Source organism: Argentina silus (assembly GCF_951799395.1).
Source record: "Argentina silus genome assembly, chromosome: 17".
Classification (NCBI taxonomy): Eukaryota; Metazoa; Chordata; class Actinopteri; order Argentiniformes; family Argentinidae; genus Argentina; species Argentina silus.
Genome location: NC_139671.1, coordinates 14,302,812 through 14,322,636, shown reverse-complemented (window position 1 = coordinate 14,322,636; position 19,825 = coordinate 14,302,812). Strand labels below are relative to the sequence as shown.

Genomic DNA, 19,825 nt, shown 5'->3' with positions numbered 1-19,825 from the left:
ATCAGATATTATATACTTCAAAGTATTACTGACTAAAATGTGACTATGCAGTATGTGGGTGGGTTATCATGTGACTATGTATGCAGATACTTGAGAGTTGTTGAGGATACACTGGACGTAATAATCTATAAAAACGACTTTTCACATAGTAAGGATATCCTCTTTCACTTTCATCTAACTCCAAAGTGCATAGAACTCTTTAAACTCTTTAAAACCCTCACGCTACAGTTATTATGTGGTGCTTCTAGGAAGTCTTTTGAAGTTACACTTTAGGCTCCCATGGGACGTGATGCTTAGAGGAAAAAAATCCTCGCTTGCAAATCAAAGAAAGGAGAAATAGACCAGGTCTGAGCAAGCACAATTTGACACACCCATCCCACCTGTGTGTCCTGAGTCACACTCCTCCAGGTCCTCGTCATCGCTGGAGCACTCCGCCGACGAGACTATGTCATCTGTCGTCTGCCGGAGGGGAAGACACACACACACACACACACACACACACACACACACACACACACACAAAGGGAGAGAAGACAGCAAAGAACATGGTGAGAGATCATCAAGTACACTCAGTGTTCTGCTGTAAAAACTCACAGTGCCAAACAAGTCAAGGATATCTGCTGTACGTACAGCCATTCCACGCGAGAACACAATGATGAGCTTCATCTATCATTTCCAATCCAACCTATTTCATGGTGTTTATCACATTCTTCCTTTCCCATTCTCCCCCCACACAGATAATTGTTTTCCTTCCCTCTCTCCAGTACCTCCCATCTCCGGATATTTACAACCCGCTCCTCCTCCCTGCTCGACAATCAATGGGCCTCCATGAAGGGGGTTACGTGGGCCATTGGTGGATTATCAGCCCTCTCCAGTCGCCCCGCAAATTCTGATTTATCCCCTGGCCTCGCCCTCTCTCTCCCGGCCGACCAGGGAGGACGCCGGCGTCGTATTTCAGCGTGGCCTGCTGACGTGGCGGGGCGAGGCGAGCGTTTATTAGAGCGGATCACAGAGCGATAAAATAAGTCCTGTCATCGAGCGTGGTTATGAAATCAGAGGGCTGATTGAGTTTGCAGTGCTGGCCGACGGTGCCAGGCTCTAAATATCATTGAGTTTGACAGACTAATGAAAAGCGCCTCCTTCCCTCCACCGTTGCCCAGGAGAAAGCAGACAGGCAGGAAGGCTGGAACCCTGATATGGTGCACACATACATGTATGTATGCACGCAAACACACACACGCACACACATACACACACACACACACACACACACACACACACACACACACTCCCTGGTGAGGGAGTCCATTTGTTATTAATGTGTTCAGAGAGGGAGAGATAGAGACTGTGTGATTGTGTGCGCGGGTGTGTGTATGCATTAGATTATCTATTTGTGTGTGTGTGTGTGTGTGTGTGTGTGTGTGTGTGTGTGTGTGTGTGTGTGAGAGTAAGTAAGGGAAGAAGGGATTGGAAACTCTCTGAACTGAATTGCTGTAAAATATTGGCCACAGTAAATATGATATTATTCATTGAAGTCACATTATGTGTGTAAAACCGGTTATTTCTGAAAGCTGTTATTGCTTGTCATTCCGATCGTAAAAGCAGATGCAGAAGGGGACAAAGCACAGCGAGGAGGAAGGAAGACTACCCGACATCAAAAGCCACTTTCTCATCACCTCACAAATCAGTATCAACTTGAAGCTTGTCGTTTTCTATTACGGCTGCGCTAGGCTTCTTTTTCACAGTCTTACCCAACACATTGTGAAGCCCGTACACATCTTCTGTGGAGATGCTTGATACACTGTGCCCTGTAACCATGTCTGATATGGCACGTACGGAACGCCATAGAGGCCTTACCACATTTGAGATCATACACTGTCAAATAAGGCTTAAAATAGACTCAACCAGAGTGCTGCGTACCACTGCATATGTTTTTTAATCGGCAAATATCAACTTTGATCATTTGCTAATGTTAGAAAAACTATCAGGTTTGGGAAGGTCAGGTCAGGCGTTGCAATTATAGTATCCGAGGAGAGGGCAGAAATCCATCGTCAAAATCTGAGGCTGAGGTAGACTAATCTAGCTAGCTAGCTACTAGCTTAATAATTGGTTGGCTACGCATCCATCTTATTTATTTATTTAAAAAAATATATATTTTAGGGGTAGATCATCTTTGAAATGAGTAGATAGAATTTAAGTTCTATCGGATTCTATCATCTTATTTGATGTGTTAAAAAAGTCTTAATTGACATGGATGATCTGAGGTGGGGTAAGACCTCTATGGCGTTCCATAGTCTGAAGCGTGTAATGCCTGAGGCTGGCCCTGCCCTGCGGCTCATACGTGTCCAATAATTCTCTCAGTCGAGAGAAAAAATCTGTGTGTGTGTGTGTGTGTGGGGGGGGCTGTGTGTGTGTGTGTGTGTGTGTGTGTATGTGTGTGGGCCTGTGTGTGTGTATGTATGTGTGTGTGTATGTATGTGTGTGTGTGTGTATGTATGTGTGTGTGTGTGTGTGTGTGTGTGTGTGTGTGTGCGTGCGTGCGTGTGTGCGTGCAGGCGTGTCTGTCTCACTACAAACTCACTCCAGGACAGAAGAAAAGATGGACCACGATGCCACCAGCCACAAAACAATTGTCACCGCGCGAAGGTGGGTGGGCTACTAATCCGCGATGCAATAACAGGGCTAGCATGGCTCCCGGCCCAGAGTACACCACTGACAAAGGCATCCCTCTCTCACATGGGCTTTGTAATCTCTCGACCGCACACAGAGGCCAGGACACAACACTCACTGAACTAAACATTACAGCAACCCAAAGGCACTTCAGGGGATTGGAGGTTTAACAAAATGAAGGGATACTTATCGATATGGCTTGACTTGATTTCACCAAGCTTATAAAGACATACTCATAGAGATAGACATAGATATAGATATAGTTCTATATATCTCATTGGGCCTATTGTACTGTACATATTTGGTGACTATCCAACTAATGTACAGTATGAGGACAAATTGAGCATCATACATTCTCAGTACAAGATTGAAGGGGCTATTTATGGATGGATTTCTAGATTTCCACCGTGGTGGCTCCACTCTTGAATCAGATTAAAATGCATGAACCACCCACAATGGCTTAGACAGAGGCCACTCTCACAGCTACGAGCTCTGTTTTCCACCTTTGGGCTGATGCCAAAGCCAATGAACTGACGCATGCAGCTTACAGCATCTCTCAGCCAGTCAGAAATGTCAATAACATATGGTGCTAAGAGTACGGTAAAGAAGGAAATGACTGGTGTGGAAATGCAAAGGCAAAAAAAATTGCATGTGTGCATTGAAGGAAATCTAGCAATCTAGTTTCCTAACAGTACAGTATAGAACAATGATGTGCATGGCTAGCAGGACCACAAAAACTGATTTCACAGCTGGAGAAATCCAATTCTCAGACTAAATCTCCAAAACAGAGAGTGGGATATATTTTGGCAGCAAAGTGATTTCTTTTTAGTGCAATTATTCCCAAGAAACTGTCTCATCTTCATTTTCAGAGCCAAAGTGTGGAGTGTGTGTGTGTCTGTGTCTGTGTGTGTGTGTGTGTGTGTGTGCCTTGTGTGCACGCGCATAGATGTAGATGGGTGCAAAGAGCTTGGATAATCAGGATTTCCACTATCTACCACTGAGAGGAAGAAAGGATGTTATACAATCCGTAACTCCTAAAACAACTAAACAGCTAAATCAATACCCAGACCTCATTAAAACAGCCTTTACCTTTGACCACTTCAGCACATGTACTAAAAGGCTCATGCTGCGATCAATAAAGATAGACAGCTTTCTCTGCAGCTAGACTTCAAAATATACAGCCTGGCTTCTCCTGCTGATGGCAGCGCTACAAAATGGAGGACATGAGAGATGCTCCTCCCATCTGTACAGAAGTAGTCATTTAATCAGGCCTGCCAGAATACTGTGAATCATTAAGCAGCTAGCACGCTGCTGGGACCATTATCAAACAAAGCCTGTAATTATCACAACTGGAAATATCTCACTAAAGCGGCAATCAGGATTGACCCCCAGAAAAAAAGTCTAAAATCAATTATAATCAGACTGGAATTTTGAGAACAAACTCTGAGAGACAGCAATTTTTTATTAAGGTCTGTAAAAAAAATCCTAGTTCTTGTGGTGGGTGAGAAATATTCACTGATCTTTGAGCATTGTCTCGCATAGTTTTGAGTATGTGTGTGAGTGTGTATGGCATATTGAAAAATGAAGCTATTTTGCAAAATAAAAGCCAGACTCTCAAAGGAACACAAGTGTTTTCACACCTTCTGTGTGCACTTGCATCCAACAGAAGAGAGACAGAATAGCATGGCCAATAGCCCTTCTGAGAAAGACCCTCGCAACCAAGGCCACTGCCATTCTAGACACAATCATAACAGTACCATTGAGCACTGGTGCCTTTGTTAACACATCGTTAACACGTCGTCCCAAACAAACATCCACGGTCGGAATGTGACACTCAATAAAATAACTGCCGCTGTGAAACCCATGCCCTCCTCCTCCTTCCCTGACATTTCCTAAATGTCTGTTTTAACATAATACTGTAGTGTTGTTAGAATTTCAAAATCACACAGAAAAAAAAAACGCATTTTCATGACACCACAGCTTCAAAAAAAGCTGTGGTAGTCATTCTACAGACACCGCCAAGTCACGTCCTGAGGCGCGATTAACACCTGCTCCCCTCACCCTAGCTTTTACCCTCATCATGGTGAATGGAAACTGACCGACTGATAAGTGATGAATGGCTTACCCATTTCAACCATAATGGGTCGCACACATAGACAGAAAGACAATAACAGTTATTTGCATGATCAATGCGCAATTACATGTGAATACACGACAGCATGTACCCAGCCTCTGAAGAATCATTAACGTAACTCATGGACAAACTGGACATAAGCTTGCTTTATAGCCATGCTATAATTGTTGGAGAAGTTGTATTTTGCCATTGACCTGCTCAGAGTCAAAATGCAGTTTTTCTTGTCTATTTAGACCTTGTTTTCAATGAGCATCCTATAATGCTCATTGAAGTGTGTTTGCAGGCATACAGTATGTGTGTCTACGTAAAGGCTGGTAATGTTGATAACAACTGAAAGAGGTGAGTCAGTACATACAGTAATCATGTGGATAATGGATGAGGCAAACAATTTTCTCTCCCGTGTGTGTGTGTCTGGCAGGTTTCTGAAATGTACCTTACAGTTGTCAAAATGGACTGACGCATTTGAGTAAAGCCGTAGCTTTTTTTCTTAGTTTTCAATGCGTAAATATTGCAAAGTATTTTTGTTTGTGTATGTGTGTATATTACTATGAAACAAACATACTTTGGCAACATGAATTGAATTGAGAGAGAGAGAGAGAGAGAGAGAGAGAGAGAGAGAGAGAGAGAGACTGGGTGATGAAAAAAAAAGGGGAAAAAACACATGTTGAAGTGCACACACAAAAGCGCCCATCATAAATAAATGTCGCACGGGGAGAAGAATAACAGGCCATTGCAGCGTATCTACAGACTGTGACTTTAATGTGATCAGTCAGATAAAACCCCAGGCTCGAGTGAAACTAGAGAAAGACATGTTTTTCTTACACTTCCATTTCCCCCTTGAGTCAGCCAAAGCAACACATACAACTACTATAGCCCTGGGTTATACATGAGTTATCAGGACAAACAGTATGATTCTGTATTAAGTCCTGGTGAGAGTAGCAGAACTGCCCTCTCCTATATTTATATATATACACAGGGTGACATATGACAAGGCAGGGGTTATTACATATTACGACTACTGTACACTCTTATTTTAACAAATGCCCTTCTCTTTGTTTTGCCCGGGGAGGGAGAGAAAAACTAAAATAGGAGGGGGATAAACCCTCAGAGAGAAGACAACACCGTATATCTCTACGACAACCCCATATCATCTCCACCATCAAAACCCAATTTGCTTTATTTACAATCCCACAGAGCCCCATGGCGAAAGATTATTTTTCTTTTTTGCAGAAATAAAACAAAACAAAACAAAGGAGGGTATGAAGAATCAATCGTTTTTGAAGCTCTCTTTTACACACTGAGCTTCACCGTGGATATCCTATACGGCTGGTGTCAGAGACCGCAGGCACCGCACGGAGAGAGGGAAGGGCAGAGGTAAGACACAGCATCAGAAGCATGGCTCCTGATCCCTGGGGGCGCACCATGGTAACCTTGAGACCCCCTCTGTGGGTTTACAGCCAGGATATCTTTCCATATATATGAGTTATAAATATATACTGTGTGATTTTTTTAGACCTAGGAATGGCCATCATGACAATGACCTGGAAAACGTCCGGAAATCTGGAGCGAGGCTTTTTCTGCCCCACCTCACGCCCCCCACCCCCCTCTCCCTCCCCTCCTCCCTCCCCCTTATCTCTCTCTCTCCGCTCTCCTTTCACCCTCCTCTTCATAACCCGGACCAGATAGTCATCTCCTTACCGAAAGCTTCCATTTCGATTGGGCCCTGTCTGATGTGCGTTATCATGTCCGATCTTGGCTTTAACAGGACGACAAGGGAGATGCTTGTATTACAAGGGAAATCGATGGTGTTCAGCCATATCCCTATCAATAGGCTGCCACAACTCTTTTAACTCACTCTCTATCCTCTCTGGAGAGAAATAGACAGATGAGCTGCTTTATAAGAAATAAAGGAGGGGAGAGGGGGTTGGTGTGTGTGTGTGTGTGTGTGTGTGTGTGTGTGTGCAATACCTATACCTACCTGTATATGTGCTACTAACAGCCCAATAAGGGGTCCTATTCTCAGGTGTGAACCTGGCTATGTATCTGAGAGCACCAGTCCGATGATCCTAGATTAGTTTATAATGACATGCTTGTGTTTCATTAACACCCACCTCATGTACAAATCAGACACGGCTGGAATACTTGCACAAGCAACCACAAGGCCGGGTTATGAAAACCGTAGACCTGGGACACTTCTGATGTTTGTTTTAGTCTTCATCTCGTGGATTTATTACAACTAAATGGACTCAAAGATCAGCTCTCGAAGCTGAACCCATGCGGTAAGTGATTTCCGAGATCAAATATTGATATTTCGAAATGAGCCCCGTTGGTGGGCTTCTCAGAGGCCTCCTGAAGTCAGCATTATTGTTTCCTCCCAGGTCATACTGCGATGAAGGGAGGGAAAAAAATTTAAAAAAAAAAAAGAGAAAAGGAAGAAAAAAGAAAAGTACATTTATATTTTTTTTCATCGTCGCCCTCACAATGCAGTTTCAGTGGGATAGGTTGTTTTGGAGTATTTCTTTCCTGGCCTTGCCTTTAGTACACAGAGCAGGGTTGCTGGCTCACAGCAAACTCTAATTGCCCTGAGGCCATAGGCAGCCTGTTTCAAACAGGGCCATTTATCTTCCTGTGGAAAAGGAAATAGTCTTTGGCCTTGATCCTTAATCACTCCCCTGCCGCAGTGTACAAGGTCATCAGGGAGGCTGTGACAAACAGTCACACGCAGAGGGGAGGAGAGGAGGTGAGGAGAGGAGGTAAGGAGAGGAGAGGGGAGGTGAGATGAGGAGGGGAGGTGAGGAGGAGAGGTGAAAAGTGGAGATGAGGAGAGGAGAGGAGAGGAGCCAGGTCTAAATATAGAGGGCCACACATGTGTTATAATGTTGAGAAGGAGCTTCCTGTTACCGTGTGGTTTTCTGTTCAAAGGGGGAAGTGGTGGCTTGGGGGGGGGGGGGGGGGGGGCATGACACGAACAGAAGATGAGAAGATGAGAGGATGAGAGCAAGAAAGGATGGAAGGATAAAAGAAGATGGGAGGAGGGGATAATTGGAGGACAGGAGGATGGAAGGAAGGGAGCATAGCCATACAGTAGGACAGTAAGGGGAAAGGGCTGGCTGGTACAGGCTCGCCCAGGGAGAGCTATGTTAATGTACAAAGAGATGGGAGAATGAGAGAAAGAGAGGATAGGAGGGTTAGGACAGAAGGGAAGGGAGGAAGGAAGCATAGCCTGACAGTAGGACAGTAGGGTAAAGGTCTGGCTGGTACAGGCTCGCCCTGGGAGAGGAGTTGGCTGACTCTGTTACTGTACAAGAGAGGGGAGGATGGGGGGAGAGAGGAGAGGAGGACAGGAGGATGGGAGGAGGGGAACAGAGCCTGACAGTAGGACAGTAGGGTAAAGGGCTGGCTGGTCCTGGCTCGCCCAGGGAGAGAAGTTGGCTGGCTATGCTAAGCATCTGTTAGCTGTCATACCCAGGTCAAGGCTAATGACTCTGGAACAGGTTCAAAGAAACAGCCTGGGGTACATGATGAATACAATGCTTCAAGGGGCGTTTTACAAAAACAAATTGTTTATAGTTTATCTATAATAATAAAAAGCCTACAGTATGATGCTTTTTGACGCAAACTTTTCCTATTTTAGTACATAAATGAAGAGTTTAGATGGGGTAGGTTGTTGGATTTGCTTCTGTAATTGGGTCAGAGCTACATATATCTGTCGCCTCAAATTCAAAGAGATTTGATAATTCACTTATTTCTTGGATTCCATTTCAATGCTTACAAGTCTTCTACAGAGAAAGTTATTACTACTTCAAGGCTGTAATGCAAAATCGATGTGCGTTAAGTAACAGCTAAGCTGAAATCTTTACTTCTCCGAAATTAGCAAGGGTCCCCTTTGAGTTAAATTCCTAATGAGCAAAATTCAAATTATGCATTCGATTAAGTCTCTCTTTAAAAAGAAACGTTTTTACTGAACGGATCAAGAAATTGCATTTGATATATTCCGCAGCCCAAGTACACACTGTTCCCTTTCATTGCCTCATTGATATTGAATGCAACAGGCTGAGGCTATCGTGTAGCAGAGCATAACTCTCTATGGACAACCATGGGAATCATTACCAAAACCCCATCACAGCCAGCCTACAAACAGCTGGGCTTAACCATAAAGCACTTACAGTACAAGACATATTATTACGACATCAAATGGAAACGGAACTGTATTTACATAGAGCATATTTACCCAGTGACGCACACTCACTCACACACACGCACGCACGCGCACACACACGTGGCACACACACGCACACGCACACGCGCACACACACACACACACACACACACACACACACACACACACACACACACACACACACACACACACGCACACACAGAGTCGGCTATAAGGGGAGGAGGGGTTTCATTATTTCTATTAGGTTGGGGGGTGTCGTGTGCTATCACTTATTGTCTTTCATATTCAAGCATTATGAAACCCTTTTAGAGTGTAACTGTGATTAAGAGCTAGACAAATCAATGTGAAGCGAATAGAATGGAATTGAATTTTATTATCTATTACCATTATTTGTATTATCCTAGCATGCCCTATTGTTTTTATCTTTCTATTTCACTATTGGTCTGCTTTGCTTGGGTTTTACTTGAATAATGCTTCAATTATCTATTACCATTGTTTGTATCTTTTTAACATGTAGGCTGCTGCTGTTTATTTATTTGTTTTCCTATTTTTCTTCTATTGTATTATTGTTTCTTTTTACTTGGTTTTTAGGTACAGCACTTTGAGCTGCAGTCTCTGTACGAAAATGTGCTCTATAAATACATTTATTATTATTATTATTATTATTATTTGGGCTTTACATCAACGCCACAGTGAGCGTTGCGGTAACTCTACCTCTGTCATCCTGTGATTTACCTCAACATAGACACAGACAGGTAGGTCCTGGCTTCAATGCCACAATATCGCCTTTGAATCCAACATTGTATTGTCCTAGAGTCTCTGTCAGTCACACAGAGGATTTGATGGATTTCTTTTCTATTAGTTTGTTTTTCCCCTGTTTGTTTTTGTGTCCCGTCTCAGATGTCTGTTGTACAGTAAAACAGCTCAGATAACCACACAGGGGATGGAGTCTGGAACGCCTACTGGGCTTCCTATAGTGTCCTATAGGGTCAGTGGAGACAAACAGCAGTGTGTGTAATTGATGTGTGTGTGTGTTGTCGTGTCGTCCCGTGGTGTGTGAACTCCCCGCTGTAACAGCTGACAGAACACAGGGACATCGCCACTGTGAGGCATGGATGGACACATCTATTAACCACCACCCCTGTGGTTGAATCCCCGGAGCTGGCTGACTGGCTCTCTCTTTCTCACACACAACACACAACACACACACACACACACACACACACACAAACACACACACACAGACTAACTTTCCATGCAAGACCCCCCATCAGCGGCTGAGTTTCTCCGTTATTACAGAGACCCGCTGTTCCGCAGCGTTCCAGCTTGAAGTGGTGTGTGTGTGTAGTATGCGTACTGTGTGTGTGTATGTGTGTGTGTGTCGTGTGTATGTGTACTGTATGTGTCTTGTTTGCTTAAATGGCACACACACGCGTATGCACACACACATAATGGCTTTAGCTTCATCCGTCTACTTATGCTTCCTAATTGGGACCACCGTACCTTACCATGCCCCCACATCCATCTCCCAGCATATAGTTAGAAAACGCGGTGTGGCAACAGGGCCCACCAGGCTTGCAGGGGAGAGAGGTGCCCATAGGTAAAGCTGTCTGGCTGTTTGACCTTTACACAATTACCAGCAGCTCCCTGGGCCCCAGGCTCTGTGTGGGAGGTGGATCACAGATCCTGCCTGAACACAAAAGGCGAAAAGAGGCTTCCGGTGTAGAAGACACCGCTTCAGACTACGCTAATCCCCTCCAGCTAGAGATAGAAGACACTGTGATGATTATGTATATTACACACACTCTAGAGAGAACGTGTGAGCTGATCAAAAGTGTAATAAGGTTGTTCTAAATGTGTAATGACGCTTAACTAATATGAGAGAGAGTTGAGAGAGTTGTATTAACATGTAACTGATATGTAACAACAGCGTATTCTACATTGAACCTGGTTTGATTCAAAGAAAAGCTTATACATAAACAAATGTGCCTCCTGATAAGTGATTTTATGCATTTCAGCAGAAAATGTGAAGACAATTATTTTGCAAAACAATATCTTCCTCTCTCCATTTCCCCCTCTCCATACGACACTAACCCAGTTGAACATGATGGACGAGGGCAATTTCATTAGACAGCGACTACGTAAATCCTTTTCAAACTCCCTCCCTCCGTGCCTCTCTCCCAACGGTAAGCTAGATCGCAGCCTACAATCCTAATTACTCCCAAACAGCTCCAGTGCATTCCAGTTAATTGAGAAAGAGACTCGAATCTCCCTTGATAGAGTATGTAGCTTAAAAGGAGGATTCCCAGGCCATCCCAAACAACCAGGATCTAAATATTCATATCCCATTCTGTGTATACATACCGCTCCGTTCCGGAAGGGCTAAAGACAACTATCTATAACGAGACAGCATTATTCCCCTATCTTTATCTAGGATTAACACGAGGGTGAAATCCATTCCTAGTGTGAATGTGTGGCAACACAGTGACTCACAATTCCCTCCAGCTAAAAAAAAAATCAAAAAAAAAAAAAGTGGTTAGAAATCGTTAGAATGAGTCATCTGGCTTTGAGGCACGAGATCAAAGAAAGAATAAAGTATCATTGGGTGAAAATGCTACGCAAACACTTGTTACTGTATCTTCTTCAGTATGAGGTTCCCCCGGTTTGGAGTGGGGGGGGGGGGGGGGGGGGGGGGCTAACTTGGTGTGACTCCCTCTGTGTGAGTCATCACCTTGATCCGACAAATACACCCCTATATGTTCTAACTCTCCACCCCCCCTCCCTCCCCCCACACACACACACACATACACACACACCAACAGGGCAGCAGGTATCTGCCGTCCTCCCTTAGGGACAAACAGATCACATCACTGGATATATCCTGCTCAGCACACCTCCTATGTATGGTGCCCAGACCCCCCGCAGCCCCCTAGGCCTCAGATCATGTGTGAGAGGGGAGAGAGAGAGAGAGAGAGAGAGAGAGAGAGAGAGAGGAGAGAGAATCCATCTCCCTGTGGGGCTATCATTAATTTAGCGTGAGATTGGTTCTCTACCCCCCACCTCTCTCTCTCTATCTATGCAGTTGTGTTGATCCACAGTTGAAATGCGATCCAGCACCTCCTGGGACCTGGGGAGGGGGGCGGGGGCGGGGGCGGGGGTGGGGTGAGGGGGTATAGCATGTATAGCGCCAGAGAGTGTCAGAGTGTCAGAGAGACCAAAATAGGTCCTACACACACACACATACACACACACACACGTAAGCAAGCACAAACTTACACACACATACAGCCACACACACACACACGCACACACACACACACGCACACACACACACACACACACACACACACATAGCCAGGTGCCAAGCAAGACTCCTTTCCACCTGTCCTAAGGGGCTAGGAAATCTGCCAACCTCTCCAGTCTCTCTCCTCACCTCTCACGCCACATATTTGACAGTCAACGAGGGAACTGTAAACCAAAAGCCTCAGAAAATGAATTAGTAACACAACAGAATGAATCAAAGTAGAGACAGCCCAGGGAGTTGGAGAAGACTTGGCTTCAAACAGTAGAAGGAGCCGAAATCAAACTTACCGACGCTCCAGAAAGTGAGAGTCGAGAGTTGTTTTATTAAGCACATCGGATCATTTTGAAATTCATAGAATCAAAGTCACAAAAAATGTTCTGCTAGCTAGTTCAGAAAAAAACAAACTCTTGCTCTGAAGCTAATTATTTATCAGATCAACGTTTCGGCAGCAAGCCGCCTTTTTCAGGGTTTCAATCGTGTAGCTCGTTCACCTTGGGAAGAGAGGGTCTTGTCTCATTACAGATTCCTCTCAAAACAAACGCAGTTGTTATTGGCTTCTTTTGATATTGATAGCCTGTGATATATAAAACATGCTATTTTCTCAGGAATACTGCATAGTTTCCTCTGTCTGTGACCTTGCTGGTACTGAAGGAGACATGCTTGAAATGGATCTGACTCAGCAGGACCATCCGCCCTGTTATAATGCACTATTGATGCCTACCAGACAGATGGTATACGAGTGTGTTAAAGGATGTTTCAGCCTAATGTCCAGGCCACTGACCTTCAAACCAGACATACTGGAGCTCGACATTGGAGCCTTTATGACAGCCCTTTCAACAGCAGACAGACACCACACACACACACACACACACACACACACACACACACACACAACACACACAAAATCCCTGCCCCCCCCTACCGGTGCTGATGAAGCCATACAGCAGGCGGACGTGACACGCGAGGTCATCATTATTGTGCTGCTGGACAATCTGTTGAAAGTTTAGAGGCAAGCAGGCAGATAAAAGTCCTGCTCCAGTCTCCGCCTGGGCCCCCTGTTCTCCAGTGCTCCTGGTGCCCCAGGGAGAGTTATGACTTTAATATGAACAACGCCAGTTCAATTTGTCCTCCGGCGTCAATGCAACGCTTGGCGTGATTACTTTCTTGGCAAGCCGGAGACATTCATTGGCTAACAGTCAGGATGCGTTTCACAAAGCTCTCTATTATGTGTGTGTGTGTGTGTGTGTGTGTGTGTGGGGGGGGGGGGGTTGCCCATTGAGGCATCGCAGTTAACAGGACAGGCAGAGAGAGACAGGGCCAAGTCCGCTCCATTGAATAGGCAGAAGTGCCTCAATCCTCTCCTCTCTGCTACTGGAACATATTCACACCCTCCTGATAAACCAAGCAGGGAGAACAGCCTCAGTTCCACTCTCTTTCCCCAAAATGGCATGAAGCAGTGTCGCCCATAAAAACGGAACTAAAACCCTTATTACAGGAATAAATTACGACTTTATAGTCTATTTGCTGTAATTTGACTGATCTAATGTTATTATACCATACAGGTCATGTACTTTATAGTGAAAGGAGGACAGTTAAATTCAATGTCAGTTTCTGTTAACGGTTAATTATACATTTGGTGCCCTCAGTCTGCCCCACTCTTCTACTCCCATTCCACCATACCACACACACACACACACACAGACACACACACCCACCCCTCCTGTAAACCGTACCTGTATGGTGGGTGGGGAGCGTTGTTTGCGTGTGGTTGTCGTGGACAGAGTGGTGGTGGTCTCGATGAAGGTGGTGGACATCTCTGGGGGGACGGAGGTGGTGGTGCGAGCCGCGCCCCCCCTACTGGAAGGCACGTCGCCCACCAATCGGACGCTGCCGTTCACCTTGATGTTGGTGTGGCCCTCCGCGGCCATGTTGAGCACCTTCAGGCCGTTGTAGTACAGGCCGGACAGCTGGCCCTGGTAGGGCCGCTTACGGTCGTTGCCCCCTATGGAGATGATGGCCTGGGTGTTGAAGATGGTTAGCTGCCGGCCTGGGAGAGAGGGGAGGAGGGGGGGAGGGGACAGCAAGGGGGCGATGGTTACGATGGACATACTCATGTTGCTTGTGGTCCATTCAACCACTTAGTTAAGCCTACTGTACACGTTAACGTATGGTCTGGTATCTATCTGTTAGAAATGCAATGGAAAAGTGGCAATTGCACATCAATAACAATGGAAATAATTGTATGTTTCATTGGGATTCATCAAAACAAGCACCTCTGGGCACCCTTAAGTACAACAAAGTACCAACTAAAAGGATCAATTATCCTAGTAATTACCAGGTTAATACCAATGGGGAAAAATACTGTAAAATTGAGTTACCCAACTACTCTTTGAAGCCAGTGAAGTGATGATTAAATGAGACCTTTGTAATATTGTGATAAAGTGTAAGCAATTCACTCTCATTCCTGTTGTTGACATCCACAGTAAACTTCATTACCTAGGAGCTAAATATCACAGTCAAAACACATTGCTCATGCATTAGTTCCGAAATGAAACATATAAATAAACTCTCGGAAAGCCGGGAATCTTAATTGGAAATCTAATTTCTTTAACACACACGTATCACTGCAGGGTTATTACATTTGTCACATTCACAATTACAATACATTGGGCATGAAATGACAGGGAAAGAAATCTCATATCTCACACATAAAAAAAGAAATATCATGTTGACTCATGCATGTAACACAACTAATGGGATTTCAGAGGGGTTTGTGTTTTAGAGATTGTTAAAGGGACTTTATAATCATCTTAGGAGGTTTAGGCAATGACCTTTAAATGTATTTTATAATGATATTATGCCAAGCAGGAAATTCAGTGCAAAATGGAACAGGACCACAATTCTCCATTACATCCCCCCATTGCAATAAGCAGTAAAGAGGTAGCGACCAGATAATCACAGGGTAGTAGACTGCTTTAGAACGCAGACTATTTCAGGGCAGAATGAACACTGACAGGCCTATTACTGTGTTTTACAGAGTTAAACAATAGCCAGTAATTACCTCTCTATCAGGAAAACAAGAGGGATGCTGTTCAGATGTCTCAGATTATCATCACAGAAATAACTACAAAGGAGAGCCTGAAAGTTGTATAAAAGCTCATAGAAATATGCCCTCTGATTAGTTTGTCCTCAAATATTGCTTAAGATGTGAGCAGGGATGAGCTTAACTCTTCATCCAAACAATGGACCTAGTGATGTAGCATGGAATGTGCTGTCTGAGAGCAATTTTGGGAGGATTAAGGATTAAGACTTAAGCACAGACTTGTTCATGCATTGTTTATGGCCTAATGAATTACAAGTCTCCCTCCCAGTCCCTTTAACTGTTTAGTGTTAATGGTTCAACGTAATTTAAACAGGGATGACAAAAAAGGCAATGGCACTACAGTAGTAACAAAAAAAATAAATAATGAAACGAGAAATGAACAAAACAAAATTAACAGTAATTTTAGTCTACTTATTGTTTAAGGGGTTTCAAAGGGGTTTGTTATCCATTCTGAGAGGATTAAGGGGAAACAAGCCAATGACATGACAAGAAAATCAAAACATTCTAGGAAATTGTGGTAGAGGTTACCTTTGTCCTGAGGCCCATCATCCATCTGACGGGTATATTTGAACGGGATTTTCTTATTAGCCATTTGACTGCGCTCATTTTCGCTGTTGCCTTTAAAGTTTGAAAGTTTAGAGAACAATTTAAAACAGTCGGCAACTTTGCAACTGCAACAGTTAGTCATCATCCACATTTAGACACCGATTTATAAAAGTTGTTTAGCCTTGTTTATTCAGAAAAACGTTTGGAATTGTTATGATGATATTCACAGGTATGTTTAGTCACTTTAGTTGTAGGTTTAATTTTGAAACCTGGTAGGCAAAGGTTCAGAGCAAACTGAATACTCAATGGCCTACTGTACTTGAGCAAAGCATGATTTCCAATTTTGTCTAGCAAATATACACATCGCAATTTGATAAATCAGTACACCCATGCCCATGAAAGGTACACAAAACAACCACAAAGAAAGCGTTAGTCAGTAGATGTGTGCATTCATGTCTTTAACAACACAATACATTTCGACTCATTCAACATTCGCCCATAACAATGAAAAGGAGAAAAAGATTAAATTGTTAAACAGGTAGCCTTATGCATCTTTCAACAGACTCACGCTGAACTAAAGTGAGAGCTAATTCACCTTCCGTTTTCCCACTGGACAACACCTGCTCTTACATTTCAAGGGCCAAGGAGGCAGTCAGTTTAGCAGTAATTTGGAGGGAAAGTGCTAGCCTAAGTTGCGAGTGAAATAAAAGAGGGAATTTGCGGCGCAGCAAACCTGTCGGGGATATAGGGTCCCCCATGATGACACAGATTTGAGGAGAGCATTGCATACATATGAGATCATTACTACCCTGATGTGTGAGGCCTCCCAGGATGAGTGCTGCCCTGACTGCCTGTTTCCCTGTGAGACTGGAGGGAGAATTTTTACTACTTTATATGAAGGGCTTTCTATCATGGGAGGCTTGTGGAAGTAGACACCGGAGGACAGGCTCATCGTAATGAATGGAATGGAATGAGGAAAGGTATCTATCTATCCCCTACTTTCTATACATAGTACAGTAGCAAGTCCTTGAGAGTCATATTTACATATTGAATACATAAATATCTATTATTATTCCGAAACTCTTTATTCTTGTCCATGCAATTCTGACTGCTAGTCTTTTCATTGCCATCTTTCCTTGAAACAGGAGGTTGTTCATAATATACTGCACCAATACAACTAATACAAATTAATTAAGAAAAACAACAACAAGACAAGCCTGCTTATTGCATGCGACTGTGTGCATCCCACTGCTAACATTTAGCTGCTCTGACACTAGGGGATAACACGTTAGGTGTCAGTGTGTTGAAACTGTCAGACACGCCTGTGATGCGCGAAGCTTGTGTTGAATAATGCATTTAGTGGATGATGTCACTCTTTCCCCCGATGAGGAAGGAGACAAAGACATTTTGACACTGTTTCATGGTGAGTGGGGAATGGTGTGTGTGTGTGTGTGGGGGGGGGGGGAGGGGGGCAGGCCGATAAATAATGTATTGACTGCAGCGGTTGGCACAGAATTGGGAGAGGTGCGAGAAATCAACAGCTCAACGATCTCTTTTCATTTAAATAGCCGCCACAGCAGCACCAGCAGCACCAGCAGCACCAGCAGCACCACCAGCAGCACCAGCACCAGCACCAGCACCAGCAGCACCAGCACCAGCAGCACCAGCACCAGCAGCACCAGCACCAGCAGCACCAGCACCAGCAGCACCAGCAGCAGCACCAGCAGCACCAGCAGCAGCACCAGCAGCACCAGCAGCAGCAGCAGAGTCAAACACTCTCCCTTGATGAATCCCTGACTCGGATAACGCCACACTTTGAGGCTGTGGGGGTGCCGCCTCGCTCCGACACGGACTGGATCTCCCTAAAACCCCACTGGATGCGACAGAGGGAAGGAGGGATGAGACAGCACATTGACTTGGCCAACGGCTGTTTGACTGTTCCTCGCTTCCTCTCTTTCTTGTGCTTTTATTTCAATGGAAAAAAAAAAAAAACTTAAACCAAAATCAAACCTAAACCAGACAGCTAGTTCTTCAAAGCGTTCAGGGCTAGCGTGGGTGTGGGTATGGGTGGATGTGAAGGGAGAGGGGGTAGGATGGGGATCGGGGGTGGGGGAGGGGTGGCATTCGCTGTGGCTCAGCATCGGGGGTTAATCATTAAGCACCTCGCAGGATACCCCGGTGCCTTTGATCCACACGGGTATACACAGTGGCAGCCAGAGACAGCCTCCCCCTGGACAGGGGCCACACTACGTCTGCTGTTTGAGGAGTGAGGGATGGAGGGATGGAGGGATGGAGGGATGGAGGGATGGAGCGGCCCCCAGGTGTTAACAGAAGCACCCATGATCTGACACGAAGCTGGAACGGCACTCTCTCCCCCCCCCCCCCACTCTCTCACTGTATCTCTCTCTCCCTCCCTCCCTCCCCTTTCTCTCTCTGTTTTCCTCTTTCTTGATTTTCCCTCGTTTTCATCTTGGGCGGATAATGAAGTGAAATTCTGTCTAAAACCAATATGAGGGCAGGCAGCAGTGCACAGCCGAGGCAGGTATTTTTAGGTGGAGCTTTTACACCCTTAAATGTGATTAATGAAGTGAAATTCTGCCTGTAACTAACATGAGAGCAGGAACAGATGGTACAAGCGCCTGCCTGAAAGGTTGCTACAGTACCTAAAGGTGACTCTAGAAGTCACCTTGTACTGTATGTTTCAATAAACAATAGAATTGTTCGATACAAAATGAGCTCTCTGTCGTTTGAATGGGGCACCTGAGGGAATGCTGATGAGTTGATAGTAAACTGAAAGCATTCTTTTGTTCCCAAAGTCCCGTTGGTTGTTCCACTGAGCTGAACATGTTCGGAATTAAAAAAAAAAACGTCTGACCCGTTACCCTTGCCATAACAACCATATCATTAAGTGACGCAGCAGAACGAGATTTTCAAAACCACATCTGGTCCCACCAATTCGTTTTGTGAGCGTGTGGGTGTGTGTGTGTATCTGCGGATCTGCTCGCACGTTTCCAATTCCTCTCACAGCCAAAACAATATCAGAATGTCAGCGCTCTGATGGCAGTTTTTCCGTCCAAACAAACGCTGGCGCGGTGACAGTCAGTTGGCTCACTGGGCTTGCCAGAGAGGGACCAGCAGGGGTCCACAGGCAGACGCTGAGGGTGTATCAAAACAAATGGCTACCGTGACAAGCCCTTCAGCATTCAGTCTTATCACAGGAACGTGGAATACATTTGATACACCTCCACCTCCATCTTGGCAAAAAAAAACACAGCCGTCAGTCAAACGTGGGGATTTAACCGTCCTACGCATCCCCACTTCGCGTCCAATAGACTCCCTGCTCTCTCATGTCAGTCTCCTTCACTGTCCTCTCCTTCACTGTCCTTCACTGTGTCAGTGCCCTGCACTTTTTACCTCAGCCCTACCTTCATCTCTGGGTAGGATACTCTCTCCCTCTCTCTCTGTCTCTGCCTCTCTTTTTTTTCTCTCTCTCTCTCTCTGCCTCTCTCTCCGTATTCGCACAAAGACACCACAGAGTGCATTCATCATTTGTCACATTGCCCTGAGGTTCCGGCTGTTTGAAGGATGAATTAGACCATAGGAAGGTAGAGTGAGCTTATCTCTATCTAACGTGTGTAGAGACTCATAGGCGAGAGAGATTGTGTCTGAGATAGGAGTAATCATGTTTGGCCAGTAGGGTACATGACTATTTATCTCACTCCTAAAGAATAGTGAATCGTTAGAGAGTCTTGAGAGAGAAGAACGAGCCTGGAGGACTTGTTGAAAGGGTGTTTCTTTGTTCCTTTGTGACACCAGCGACCTTGAGTTCACAGCTAGCCGTGATAGAAAATGGCATTTGCAAAGACGAACGTGTGGGTGTGTGTGTGT

General features: G+C 44.8%; 2 protein-coding genes across 2 annotated transcripts in view; one reads left to right on the top strand and one right to left on the bottom strand.

Annotated features, from left to right (window-relative positions):
- The window catches only part of LOC310818174 (breast cancer metastasis-suppressor 1-like protein-A), a 409,511-nt gene that overhangs the window by 201,254 nt on the left and 188,432 nt on the right, over positions 1 to 19,825 (top strand). The window lies entirely within an intron of this gene.
- Positions 1 to 19,825, bottom strand: part of nrxn3b (neurexin 3b) — a gene marked incomplete at its 5' end in the record, with an annotated part of 217,078 nt that overhangs the window by 11,569 nt on the left and 185,684 nt on the right. The window contains 2 exons of the mRNA XM_083689157.1: positions 381 to 459; positions 14,022 to 14,335. Of these exons, the coding sequence (XP_083545283.1) occupies positions 381 to 459; positions 14,022 to 14,335 (393 nt within the window). The remainder of the gene's footprint in view (positions 1 to 380; positions 460 to 14,021; positions 14,336 to 19,825) is intronic.